Genomic DNA, 14342 nt, shown 5'->3' with positions numbered 1-14342 from the left:
CTCTTTCTCAGCTCTGGAGACCAGCGGGGTGGAAGGAGGGGTTAGATGCCCTCTTGGCCAATTCCCATGTGGAAACATGAGTGAGTGCCTCCCTCAAGTTTTGCAGTGTAATGGACACAAAGACTGTCCCAATGGAGCTGATGAGAGACAGTGTGGTAAGTGTGAGCCAGTGTAACAGTGGTTATAAATGACCAAAGGCGGTATTTACTTTTAAGGGAATAGTATGTTGTTTATTTTATTATATTTTCTTATTTTTAAATATACTTTAGAATTTTTGAATAAACTTTAGATGTTTGTAGTTCGCATTTTATGAAACATTGACCTAATGAAATGAAAGTTTGGCCTTATTTGACCTTAAATGAGTCGACAATTCAGGTTTTGACCTGTGATTTCACTTCATATCTGTCTTTCTTTCAAGGTGACACTAAAAGTTTTAGCAAGAGAAAGAGAACGACCTGCTTAGTCAGAAATATCCTGTAGTATAATATTATACAATAAGCTTAAGGTATTCATGTTTAGTTATTTATAAATCAGTACCTGTTGTCCATTAACTACTCCTACTTAATTTTTTGTATGTTTAAAAACAAAGGACAAAAATAATATATACCGCATTCAATACTAGCATTAACGACTAGCAGGTTGTTTAGTGATCATGTACAATCCGCGCTTCCTGGTCGAAACTACACTGCGTTCATTAAGGATATTGTCTTCTGTTTTGTGTTTTAATGCGTTGGATCTTGTTCTATTTAACATAAACAACTGTCTAAAATAGTCAGTGATCACCATGGTCCTCTCTGGGTTTTTATTACCCCTATTCATCTGCAGCGCATTTTAAAGCTTAGTTTTTAAAACCTAACAATGTAACTACAGCTGCTCACAGTTTGCCTGACACCAAATATTTGAATGGTTCAGAAAAGAATCACTTTGAGGCTAACAAAGATTTGAATGAGTATATGAATGTGAGGATCAGGACTTTTTCATAGTGAGTAATCTAAAACCTGCAGCAGTATATTAATGACTAACCCTGTGCTGTCGATGTAGCTCAGATGTTCACCTGACTGAAGTTTGGTCTGTTTTCAACATCTTCTTCCTGGCGTGCGATTGCATTTGTCTCCACCTATCAGGGACTCTAACTTTTATTGGAAATAAAATCTATGGGAAACAGTTAGCATTTATACTCCAGCTTCATTGTGCTAATGTGTTTATATTATCCTAACCATAGCTGTGTAGCTAGCGCATCATATGCTAGCTAGCCCAACTTCAGTGAACCTAAAAATGTCACTGCTGTTTAGTTTTCCTTCTTCATTTATGTCAGAAGTGAAAGCAGAGTCTATGTTTTAATTTTTCTCAGTCAGAACATGGTATATCATCTTAAATAAAAACTAGCAAGCTAACTCCCCACTAACTTCTAACTCCGTTAAACTTCACAATCCTGTTTTTCATGGATGCCTGGATGTTAAACTTGATAGTTACACCTGGTTAGGTAGACATGCTGATCATTTTATTAAAGATGAAAGAAGTTTGACAGCTTTTAACTCTCAGTCATGCCGTAGCGTTTGTTTGAGAACTGAAGGGGCTTTTGGACCTGGAAATGGCTAATGATGTCATATTTAACAGGCAGATTCCCTTTAAGGTAAATACTGCTTCAAAGGAGTTGGCAAAAAAGCGTCTGGACTTGTTAAGAAGAAGCACCTCTCACAAGAGTGCAAACCCTTATATGGTTGGGGTTTGCACTGAGAACCTTGTAGTGCTTCTTCTTAACACTAAGAAGAAGCACTACAAGAGTGCAAACCCTTATATGGTTCAGATCAATCTATTGCCCCTAAAAGGAGAATCAGTGATCAAATATGAAATATTTTAAAACTTCATACTATATTATTGTTGAGAATAGTTTCTAGGTTATAAGCTTTTGGTGAATTTTTAATCAATAAAGCTGACCTTGAATACCTTGGTTGATGTAAGCCAAAACTTAATGAATTGTTAACATGACTCCCCTCTACACCCCTGCAAAGGTTTATCAGAATTCTTTCAAAATTTTGAGGTACAGACAGCATGGCATGCACGCAAACACTACCAAATAAAAATATAACATGTTCACTGTTTAAAAACACAAAGGGAACACTTGATCATCACGGTATAACGCAAAGTCAATTCAATCTGTCCTGCCAGGAAGAAGAAACCAATGTGAATCCATTTCACCTGCTTTGGCACAAATTAAAATGACATATTTTTTGGTGGCCATCAACCATTGCTCTCTCTTTTCATCTTCCTGACTGATTTTTCTCTAACTTTGCTTTTTGTATGTGTCCTTGTCACTGAAACATTTTCAAGTAGTCTTGCAGCAAAGTCTTGAGAGTGTGGATGACTTATCCGGAGAAAAGCTGTTACACAAGAAGAGCTTAGAAGGGCATCGACCAAGCAACAGGTCTGTTGTGTACTCCTTTGTGGGAGGAGGACAAGGACTACCAATGCCAGAGTCACACAAAATGACCTCAGATGGGATACTCATATGCATATTTCTGACTAAACTGTCAGAAACAGAGTCCATGAGGATGGCAACAGGTCCTGACCTCCTTTATTCGGGCCTGTGGCCGCAGCCCAGCATCATGCATTTCAGTTCTCATTCACTAGAGCTATTCCTCCCCAGACCTTCACTTACCCCCTGCCATTGAGTGTCATAAATGAAGCAGTAAAGGAACTTCTGTTCGTTATACATCGATAATTAAGAGTGACATGCGCCTTAAACAAAAGAACCCTTCTTTTCTTCGGTGGGACTCCAGACCCAATCGAGCCTCGCTTTCCTACAACCTCTCTTGGGCCTGGGAGTATTAGCCACTGGATCAACCTTCTCGTGACAGTCTTTCTGCAACTGCGAATCAACCGGCTGAGCATGGGCACGAAGACGGTAACCCTGATAATCTCCAAAGCATCAGAAAAAGACTGAAGTACACAAGAGCCAAGTGTAATTTTCCAAAAGAAACATCCTGTTTTGCCAGTTTTAGAGAACCAATCTGTTTCAAATTACCATTCAAGACCAGGCTCATCATCTGTTGGATATTACATCTATTGTGTAAAAGAATACTATAAATGTTACCATAACATCCGAGAATAATCTGTTTCTTTTAATTAACAGTCGAGAGTCGTTACGCCATGCAAATATTCATCAGTCATTGTCAATTAAAATGCCAATGTGTTTGTAACTATTTCGTAAACACTCCCTGGGATGCTCATTATAGCATTAGTCCCACGGTAAACATGCGTTAGTATTTGGGTTTTTTAAGCGTTAATCATTTAAGCCCTATTTGAGCATACTTTTCTCATCACCCAGGTCAAGAAGGAGTGCAAATTAGTTTCAGTCTGTCTGCGAGGGCATGCTAGTTATCAGAAACCCACTCTGTGTTATATTACTTCTCCATTCTCGTCATCTGCCTCACCACCACGCTATGCAACACTGCCATAATGATGACAAGCACTGCAGTAAAGAGGTTCACTCTGTGCACTTCTTTTTTTTATCAATCTTCTTTTGTTTAATTTTCCTAGGAAAATTGGAAGAGCAAAAGTACAGTATATAAGCCAAAAATAGAGTCTGTACAATGTTAACAAGCTTGGAAGTGAATATTTGGTATGAACACCTTTGTTCTTCAACACAGCCTGAACTCTCTTAGACAAGCTCTGTTGTAATTTTTTCAGGAATCGTGCTCCATGGTGCGTTTTTACCATTATCATGCTCAAAAGTGAAGCTACTGCCAATCAGACACTTGACACAGACTAGTTGGTATTCAGGCTGGATCAGAATCTGATGGTACTGATGATACTCTGTGAATTCCATCAATTTTGACAGGAGTTGTATGTCTCTCCTGACCTCCTCCATACACAAGACCAATTAAAGATATCAAATTCTTATTCATCACTCCATAAGACCTGTTCCCACTGATTTTCAGTAGGGATGCACCGATACCGATACTGGTATCGGGTATCGGGGCCGATACTGTAAAATGCGCGGCGTACTCGCACTCGTAAAAGTTAACCGATACCATGAACCGATACTAATGTAGCCGGATGGGAATTTGGGAGTAGATACTCATAATTCCCATGGACTTGAACGCCACGGTAACATAAGGTGTTCACAGTTATGTGATGTAACTGTACCCTGAATTTAATTTGCCCTGTAATATGTCACAAGGTAAATACAGGTAATTAATTAGAGCAATCAAACTGTTATGTTAATCATAAAAGTATTATTGTATGGTATGTAACTCTGAAGGAGTTAAAATATTGTTCAGAGTTCTAATTTTCTGGAGGCCCGTGAAGGTAGCATATAACGGGACCTGTGTATCTGTTGCAATGGAGGAGGAGAAGAGAACGGCATGGAGAGATGCACGAGGTTAGCTGAGCCAAAGTGAGAGACTCCGCTAGTTTTACTGAGGTTAACTAGCACAAAAGAGTGTGTGACTAGAAAGCTAACGTGTGGGAGCTTCGCAACAGAGTGTGGGTGAAGTGACTTTTTTGTTTCAACGGTAGCACCACCGTGAAATCTGTGTTTCCAGCTAAGACCGTCGAGGCTAAAGGCTAGCCGGACTGCTTGGCTGCGCCACGGCAGCAGCCGCTATGGACTGTCGGAGAGCTGGACAGTGACGGGCTAACGCGCTGTAGCAGAGACAGCATCGGGTCCGCAGGGAGTGGATTTAGTGTGGGACTGGTGAACGGCGACCTACCGAGCAACGGAACTGTAAGTCAGACTTTTGTGCTCTTACTGGGGAGAAGAGGATTTTTCTCCATCGTCGGCGTGAGCAGCAAACAGGCCTGCAACAAGTGTGAAATGTGTGTGTGGGGCCCATGTGTGAATATTGTATGTTTAGTGGAGTTATATAACGTGTTTTGGAGTGTATATTAGTGAGTCACTTACCAAAAGGTGATAACATAAGTTGGGTTGTTTAATATAATTTGAAAGGGAATTATTTCATTTATACAGTGTATTTCATTTGGTTAAGGAATTGGAATATCATTTGAGTTTAAAAAGGGATGTGTTGTACAGTATTTGTCTCTGCCCTTATGTTCAGTAAACGTTTCGGTTTGTGTTAAAGAGTTGTCTGGGGTCGTTTCTTTACTACTGGTTAAGTTTAACTTGTGTGTGGTAGAAGTATCGGATTTTGTACTCGGTATCGGCAAGTACTCAGATCTAAGTATCGGTATCGGATCGGTTTGAAAAAATTGGTATCGTTGCATCCCTAATTTTCAGTCCAGCTCTTGTGTAATTTGCACAAAAGTATATTTATTTAAGTAGAAGTGAAAAAGTACTGAAGTGAACTGAAGTGCTTTTACTTCTTTACTTTATACAAGTTCAATCAGCTCTGAAATGTACTCAAAGAAAGAAAGTAAGTACTTTGTTGAAGGACATCATAAAGCTAACCAGTTTATCCTGCACTCAGTTTGTTTTACAGATAGTTTCAGAATACCTTCAAGAATTACCTGCCAGTTAAAAAATGTTTATCCCTTTTTTTTGTTCGTTCCTCTTCTGTAATTACTGAAAAAGGACTGCAACTACAACATAAGGACATCTGCACCAGTTCCAGATCATTCTGCCCCATGACCAGAGTACTACGAATCTCTTTTTCATCTCCTTTTCATGAGATAATCCTTGGTAATGATTGCACCAAGATTTCTGTGTTTTTGTTCCCCGTTATTTACACTAGGCTCAAATGAGTTTCATGCACATTGTGACTGGCTTCTAGTTAGAAATTACCTGAAGATCCAATTCAAGCTTTTTGTGCTAGGTTCTATGTTACCTGTAGACACAGCAGTGGTTCATCCCTTGAGTTAGGTGCTTTTTTTATGATTGAATGATTTAACATTTCTCTTAAAATGGTCGTTGTGGAATTGAAGAAATTATTTTACTGCTATAATATATCCTGCATCATTAACGATATAATCTACAGCATTGATACTGCATTAAGATGTTCATTAAAATCTGTTGGCCTCACATTAACCTTTTATTACAGGAGCAGCCATAATAATTGTATACACACGTTGCATTAAAGTTAAAACTGCATACACGCTTACAGAACACATATAGTACATATAATCTAGAAATAGGCTTGAGTAAAGGCCTGAACGTATTCAGCTTCTTATGCAATCTGTTGCATTTGAGTTTGCTTAGCAACAGATGATAGGAGATGGGTCAACAGGAGGACAAGTCTACGGGGATCTCCAGGGTCTGAGATCATCACCATATTTGGAAAGAAGATGCTAGAAAGAGGAACTTCTGTGTCTGACTTTAGTTCTAAGAATTGATTATTGACTGTACAAGATGCAAATGATGTTCTTAGAAATACAAAAATATGTTATAGAACGCAAGAGGGGGCGTCAAACCCCGACGTTATAAAAACCTTTCTCTGTGTATTTTGGGAGAAGAACCCCACAGATGTGATGCTGTGTGCTTCTTCCCACGCGTGTGTTCAATAAACTCATCTGTTTAATTGCATCCTTCTGGGCCTCTGGTATTTTGGTTTGGTTCTCAATATCTCGAATCAGGACATCGTGTACAAGGACTGGACTGAAAACAATTGAAAAAGCAGACAATGTCCTTTGAAAGACCATTAGAAAATAAAAACATTACAAGAAATCTGTCTCCTTGGAACATTTTTACCCAGCACTTAGATAATGATTGGCATATTTTGTATCTTAAAGAGAAGCTTGATAACAGATAAGTTGTTTTGTTAGTAGCTTTATACAGATGTAGCTATGGTACATGAGGCTTTAGAGTTCATCTTGTGAAAAAACTGGGATAAAATAGTTCCAAAAAGTAGCTCAGTCCCATAAAACAGAAAATATTGCTCCATCACTTCTGCTCCTCATCAGCACTGACTTGTCAAAGCTGTTTCTGATTTGTGTGCACTTACAGCTCCCAGTATAGCATCAGGGATGCGTTTAAAATGCTTTTAATGGCCCAAGGATCTGTCAGGTCGTTTGACACAGTATAATGCGTATACTCTGGTGGTGACTTCACGGTGAGGTGGGTCAACACATACGCCTAACATGCAACAGATTCCTGGTTTGGGACCGGGAGTAGACAAACCCAGCGTCAGGGGTTCACGAGCTAATGCACTCCTAGCGCTGTTCCCAAGCCAGGGAAAATGGGAGAGTTGCATCGGGAATGGCATCCGATTATAATCTGTGCCAAATCTAACATGTGGATCCATGTACCGTGGTGATTCATTTGAAAAGAAAGGAGCAGCTGAAAGTACCCATAATGCTCATGTGCTGGTGATGCCAGTGCAGAAAAACCTTGGTAAACTATCATTACCATCCAGTCAAGTACATTTAACTCTTTTTTCTTTGCTTTGGCAGGGGACAACATCGGATGGGCAGATTTATTTGCCCGCACACTACAGAAGACTAACCCTGTGGACCAGTACTTCCTCAATGAGTGTTGTAAGTGTGTGTGTGTACATTAATACACGTTAAAACGTACCTTGTGTGTGTGTGCCAGCTAGCACCAGCTAGACCACAGAGAGATATGATACAAATGATCAAAGAAGGAAAATATGATCAGTTTTTGACATCAGCTAGCAAATAATGCAGATGGTGTGATCTAGAAAAGAAGAAGGTGCCCCACCAAAGATTAATGCACAGCAATTAGCAAATTCTGACAGCTGGATACGACAGCACACGACTCACAGAATTGACTGTTATGTTGATGCTGAGGGAGAACTGTGTTGGGCTCTGGAGAAAAACAAATGCCATGTTTTCATTCGACTAATAATTTTCAATGAGCCTCTAAATAAAAAACAATGTGTGTGTGTGTGTGTGTGTGTGTAGTATTGCAGGAGTTTCCAGAGAGCTGTGACTGCATACAGACGGATGTTGAGTGCGTGGAGGTCAGCCTGCAGGATGTTCCGTCGCTCTCGCCAAATGTTACCTGGCTGTAAGTGTCTTTTGACTCCAAGCACTCTGTCAGAGTCCTCTTCAAGTGGTTTGTTATTTTGTAGGTTAGGTTATTAGAAGCTCTAACGGTCTGGCAGGTAACAACAGCCCATGTCTGTGTGTGTGTGTCACCATGGCAAAATATGGCCTTGAAGACAGCTATATGCCAAGAACAACAAAAGAGGTGGTTTTGAGCACTCAAAGGTGTTTCTCTGTCTGTCACAGTCCCACAACCACACATGGTACAGCCACAAAGGTTTACAGGTTTGGAGAGCCCATGGATACTGACTAAATGGAGACAAACATGCTCTTCTCTGCGTGTCTCTAAAGAAAAATATATATAAATAATTTCTTTAGTCTTGCTTTTCTCATTCCATCAGCTGAAATGCTTTTTATGCAATAATTCATTGATTTGAATACTGAAGATAAAAGTTTAAAAAGTTGAGACTGAAAAGTTGAAAAGATTTTTCTTTATATTTTAGATCTATATTAAAATATTGAAGCACAGTTTAATATCCTGGGGGAAAAAACAGGGTATGATTTTCAGCAGACTAATTACAAAAGGTATACTGAGCCTTGTGTGAATTGCAGCTACCTTTTTTTAAAAATCGCAGTCACTGATTCTACCTTATATTGGTAGTCTTAGTCTTGAAAGAGAAATATGAAATTCAGGTGCTGTCAGGGTTACCTTCGGCAATTAAATTTAATTGAGATGTCTCTTTTGAAATTAGATGTGAGTAATTTCTTCCTTCTTTCACATCCCTTGTAGGCCTGCATTCATGTTTTGTTCTTTTGTGACCTCCTGGATGAGTCGTTGTTTTGGTTCCTGCTTCTGTACCAGGGTTCCTAGTTTTTCTGCTCTTTACAGTCACAGGCATAATCAAATCGTGACATAATGTGTTGAGGTGTTTTATCCTACTCCACTTTGTCAGACAGGTTTTATTCAAGTGATTTCTTGAGTCAACAGGTCTGGCAGTAATCAGGCCTGGATGTGCCTAGTAAAGCTGAACACAGGGTTCCATAAAATGTGCTAATCACAGTTAAGTCATGATTTAACAAGAGGGTAATTACTTTTTTACACAGGGTCAGGCAGGTTTGGATAACTTTCCCCCTCATCAAATGAAATTATTTAAACAACTAAATTTTTGTTATTTATTCAGGTTATCTTTGTCAGATGTTAAATTTTGAATATGTACACACAGAAAAGTGACAAGCAATTCATTTTTGTAATATTCAGACAAACTGAATAATTGTCAGAACTGTGTCTGAGCTTTGACTTCCTGTGAATACCTCCTCAGGAACTCGAGCTTTGAAACTCAGCTTTTGACAGGACTCTACTTTCAGTCTCTTCATGAAGCTGACAAAATAAAACCTTCAGCCTAATCTTTGATTTATTGAGCAAACACAGTCGAGAGTACAGTTATCGAACTCCAGCTGTTATTAAGCACTCACATGGCATTTTATAGGCCGGTTGTGTTTCTTGGAATTCTTTTTAATGGGCTCCTTTTCTATGTTTATTTAGGCTTTGTAAGTGTTACTTGAGGAATTCCCACATGAATCTGAGCCTGTTATGACCATATTAAAGAGCGGCAGCTGATGTTTTCTCTTAATATTTTGTTTCTAAATATTAAGTATCATTGTAATGTCTAAAGAATATCACTGCTGTCTTTCATGTCCTTTATTCAGCATTTTAGCTGAATGAGTGTGTGCTATTTTTTCCCCTTTTGCTCTACTAGCGATTGAACCTGCTGTGGCGGTGTGATTTAGCCTCATGTCCACTTTAAAGTACAAAACCCAACAAAATTTTATCAAAGCTTTAATAATTTGTCTGAGTTTTAAATTACAGTTTTGGGCTCAGCTGCGCAGACTTTACTCCCTCTTGAGAGCGTGGTGGCAGGCGTGCACGTGTGTGTTTAAATCTCATAGGTTTTAGCACTGACAGAATTAGGTCCTTTGTAACCTTATGTTGTCCTTATTGTAACCTTTTCAGATGCATTTAAACAGATGTTTTTAATTTGTAGTATTATTACTGTAGCTATTAAAGTGCAAAAATACTCAGAGAGCTTGGTTGTAGTTTGTGTGATGGTTTATTGCACATAATGTGTCAGACCTTTCGTCGCTTTCTCTCCATTTTTTCCTCTTAGTGCAAAACGTATGTTTGTGTTTTTCTTACAGCCGCATTTGATGGGTTGTGTTACAGGTCCCTGAGGAGCAATGAGATCCGCGTGTTGTCCGATTTTGTTTTCTCACAATACTCTGCCCTGGAGAGACTGTGAGTATTTTTATGCCGCCATCCTTGTGTTTTTGTTTTTTCGCTGTCTGTTTCTGGGCAATTTAGTTTTTAGTAACGGCAAATGTCAAATCATTTTTATTTGATTTTATCCTTCCTGTAGAATCTATTGTAATAGTAGCTCAGAAATGACAACGGCTCAAGGAGTGTATTGATTTTTGTTAGAGCAGCCTTATAGTGTGACATACTGGACCTGAGCATCCAGTTTTTCCAGTAGATGACTGCTCCATCTACTCGTGTATTGACAAGAAGAGACATTTTCTGTGTTATTTCTTAATAATCATGTAATAAAGTGTAACAATAATATTTCTCTAGCAGCTGAAAATAGTATTTTACATAAGAGCATATGAAAGTTTTCTGGTTTTCCTATTGTCTCAAACATAGTTTGAAATAAAAGAGCATTTATTATTTTTATTCTGTTCTGCTTTCAGGTTTCTGCAGAACAACAGCCTCCACTTCATATCTAAGCATGCATTCAGCGGTCTGCACAGTCTAAAGAGGTTGTAAGTATCCTGCCTCGTTTCCCCTGAAGCAAGAGTATTAATTTTGTTTTTCCTTCAGTTCTCTTTTGTGTTACAAGTCGTTTTTTTAACCTGAGTGGTACTCATTTCTTACATAGAGAAAAGCAGTTGTAATTTGTGTTTTGACTCCAGGCTTTTCTGTGGAGTCTGTGGGAATGAGCAAAACTGTGTTTGCACAGTTGCATTAAAAAAAAGAAAAAAGAAAAAGAGAGAGAGAATCCAGGTGGCTTTTTTTTCTTTTTGCAAGCCAGAATTTCTGTTTCTGTGTTTAGTGTATGAAATGTCAACAAATAAAACTGTGGAAAAAATGCCATCATTTATTTAAACTGTCTAAAGATTACTTCAATTTTTGTCTGACCAAAAATCATACCCAAAGCTATGGGTATGTCCTATGATTATACCTTTGCTGTATTTTGTTACTTTCAAATGTAGTCATAATAGTTGTGTTTTTTATGACCAAACTTCTTGTGCTTTTCATGCTTTCTCTCAGGTTTCTCAGTGAGAACTTAATCTCCTTCCTCAGTCCTGGTGTGTTCAGGGATCTAAATCAATTGGAGTGGCTGTAAGTAACTCAAAAGCATACGGATGTGCACTTTCAATAGTCACAAATATATGACTACATGGTAGCAAGGAGACTGTGTTAAAAAACGTTATCCAAAGATTGTAACGTTCTGTTAATTTTGCTTTTAATTTTAAAGGTTGAGATGCAAAAGTTGTCCATTTCATCCATAGGTTGGAAACAAATCCACTAGATGGATATAAAATTATTTATTTAAGCAGCAGAGTGGAGAAGTGGAAGCGGGGCAAAAATAACAAGTTTAAACGGTGCACAGATGTGTGGATTGAGCTTTTTTCTCTCCTTGAAATCTTACTTGACTCAAGTAGTTCTTTTCCTTTTTCTAAATTCTTCTGTAAAACACAAGAGCTAATGTTGTATGCTGCTATTGTGAAATACTGCAAAACACATTTGTTTAAAAATCATATTGGGTCCAATTTGTAACACTTATCTAAAGAAATCGTAATCACCAGTGATTTATTTAATGCGATTAAGCAGTCAAACTGGGTAATCTTGTTTTGTGTGTCAGGATGTTGGACCATAACCCGCTAAGCAGCTTGTCCCAGGACACCTTCACTGGGCTCCAGTCTCTCATGTATTTGTGAGTTGCATTTTTCTTTTAATATTATGTAATAATTTTGACTTGGATTTGTTTCTAGGCTAGGTCTACTCTGAGGTCTTCACTTGCAAAATCAAAAGTCTTAAACTCTTGCAAACCTAAAGCACTCAGTAGGAAAATAAACCTTATTTTGTAGCACATGTAAAAAAAAAAAAAAAAGTGTTTTTATACTTTAAAGTGTTTATCATCTTACAAAAGTAATATCGTGCATTGCACTGAACTTGACTTATCTTTAAATATGCTACAATGCAGGCTAATTGCAAGAGGAAAGGTGAGAGTAAATCTAGGATTCATTTTAAGAATTAAGTTTAATGCATGTTCAACTTCATATTACTGTTGCTTATGAGGGAGTTAGTATCCAGTACGGAGGCCTGTAAGGACCAAAATGAAGCCGCTAATTCCAGTGCACCTCAGATCACTTTGAGGTTTTCGTCATCTGGAATCTTTCATTTTGATATTGGTGTAATATATTCCATATGGTTGGTTTCTACACCCACTCATTTTATTCATTAGTCAAAAATCGGCCTGGTTTTAACTGATACAGAACAAGGTTTGTCTCTAAGAGTAGAGAACTTTCAAAATAACTGATGTTATGAATATATGAATATAAGAAATATGAGATAACTATTGTTCTTGTAGTTACATTTCCACTGAAATCACAGCAAAGTGGATTCAGCCTCTCTTTTTATTTTACTCGGTAGCAGTTACATGTTTATGATTATCGACAACAATTTCATGGATTAACAGAATTTGTTTTGTTATCCTTTTATTTTTTCATACTCACTGAAATATTTTTGAATGTTTGCCTCTGCCACTGGTTTCTCTCAAGACTTGTACCGACGATGATGTTTCATCTTTTATTTTGGGTTTTTATGAATGTCTTACAGCAGGCATTGATTTTGTCACATAATGCTGGTTCAAGGATCTAAATGCAGACTCGGGAGATAAAATCATCGAACAAAAAGCAAACTTTTTATTGAAGGTGGTGGCAGGGCACATTGGGAAAAAAATGCAATCCAAATTCTTCAAATGAGCAGAGACACACAGCGATGATTCAACAGACACCGTGAGAAAGACTTCAAGGAAAGACGAGTCTATTTATACACATACGCATACTCTAAGGTCATCAGGGTAAGTGAAAGCAGAAGGTAAACAAGACACAGCTTGAAGACAATCAAGTCAGCAAGACAAGAGGAAGGAAGTAAAACTAAACACAAGACACGGGACAAATAACTGCACAACCAAAATGGAAAGTTAGAAACAATAACTAAACAGAGAAATGCAGACAAATAAATAAACCTGACATGAAACACTTAAAGATTAAAAAAACAACCTCTAATACAAACCAAAACGAGACTTAAGAACAAAACAAAATATACGCTATAACCAAACTAAGAACTGAGTCCAATATCCAGGGCCATGACACACTTCTGATTAACTCAGCTGAATTTAGGACAGCTGATAGTAGGTTAACTAATCCACATTGAGGCCTGGTTTAATTTGAGCTTAGGCTGTGAAACCAGCCATTTAACCCAGACCTGAAACCTGAGCTCTCGTTTGGGAAGGATTTTTAATTTCTCCCAGCTGTTTGGGATTAGTTAGATCAGATAATGTAAAAAAAAAAATCATCATATTTTAACAGATATTAAGTCATCTTATGGGGACAGTGGCTTAATATCAACAAAGTATTAAACACTTTATTAAGCAGGATGACGTATAAGGTGCAGAAAAGCCAAAATGTAATGTAACCATAGGACGCAGGGTCTCAGGAGGTCAGGTCTTAAAGCACTGGATTAATTTACATTAGGTAATGCTCCATCTCTGTTTACCTATTTTCCGCCCATTGTTCCCTTGAGATTAGTTTCTTCTCCTCTGTCCACTCTGACTCATAGACCTGGCCTAGATCAACCCTAGCTGCTGCTCTTTCCACGACATGAAAACGTGATTTTGTTCTCACAATACAATTTCTTGGAAATGTAATCATCTTCAGACCTGTCAGCCTGAGCTGTCTCTGCTTGACTCATTCTCTACACGTTTTCTTAAATCCATCCACAACAGGTATCCGTCTCACGAAATAACCCTTTTAATGTTAACGTTTCAGACATAAGTGTTCTCACTCCGCCTGCCTCCTCAAAGAGTGTTTGCACTTCCACGGTGGGATTGTTAGACGGGAATGACCATATGTCTCTCATTTGATTCCCCATTCAGCTTTGGAATCAGAGTCCCTTGTCCTTACTGCCCGCTGAAGTGTTGCCACTCAAAATATTAAACATTGTTTTGATATGGAAACTGTTTCAGAGTTGAGGTCTGCCTGTGCCATAATTCTTAAGCAAATAGTGATATTTTTTACTCCACATAGTTAAAAGCCCCATCAGCTACCATTTATGTAGTTGGCTCAATGTCTGATTTTTTTTCTTTTGTTCATCTCAGCAT

The 14342-nt window shown here is 38.2% G+C and overlaps 1 protein-coding gene across 1 annotated transcript in view; it reads left to right on the top strand.

The window, feature by feature from the left end:
• Window positions 1-14342, top strand: part of rxfp2a (relaxin family peptide receptor 2a) — a 43665-nt gene that overhangs the window by 10030 nt on the left and 19293 nt on the right. The window contains exons 3-9 of the mRNA XM_031729131.2: window positions 12-155; window positions 7348-7431; window positions 7819-7924; window positions 10124-10195; window positions 10645-10716; window positions 11225-11296; window positions 11820-11891. Coding sequence (XP_031584991.2) covers window positions 12-155; window positions 7348-7431; window positions 7819-7924; window positions 10124-10195; window positions 10645-10716; window positions 11225-11296; window positions 11820-11891 — 622 coding nt within the window. The remainder of the gene's footprint in view (window positions 1-11; window positions 156-7347; window positions 7432-7818; window positions 7925-10123; window positions 10196-10644; window positions 10717-11224; window positions 11297-11819; window positions 11892-14342) is intronic.

Source organism: Oreochromis aureus, linkage group 10 (genome assembly GCF_013358895.1).
Source record: "Oreochromis aureus strain Israel breed Guangdong linkage group 10, ZZ_aureus, whole genome shotgun sequence".
Taxonomy (NCBI): Eukaryota; Metazoa; Chordata; class Actinopteri; order Cichliformes; family Cichlidae; genus Oreochromis; species Oreochromis aureus.
This window is presented reverse-complemented; position numbering and strand designations above follow the sequence as displayed.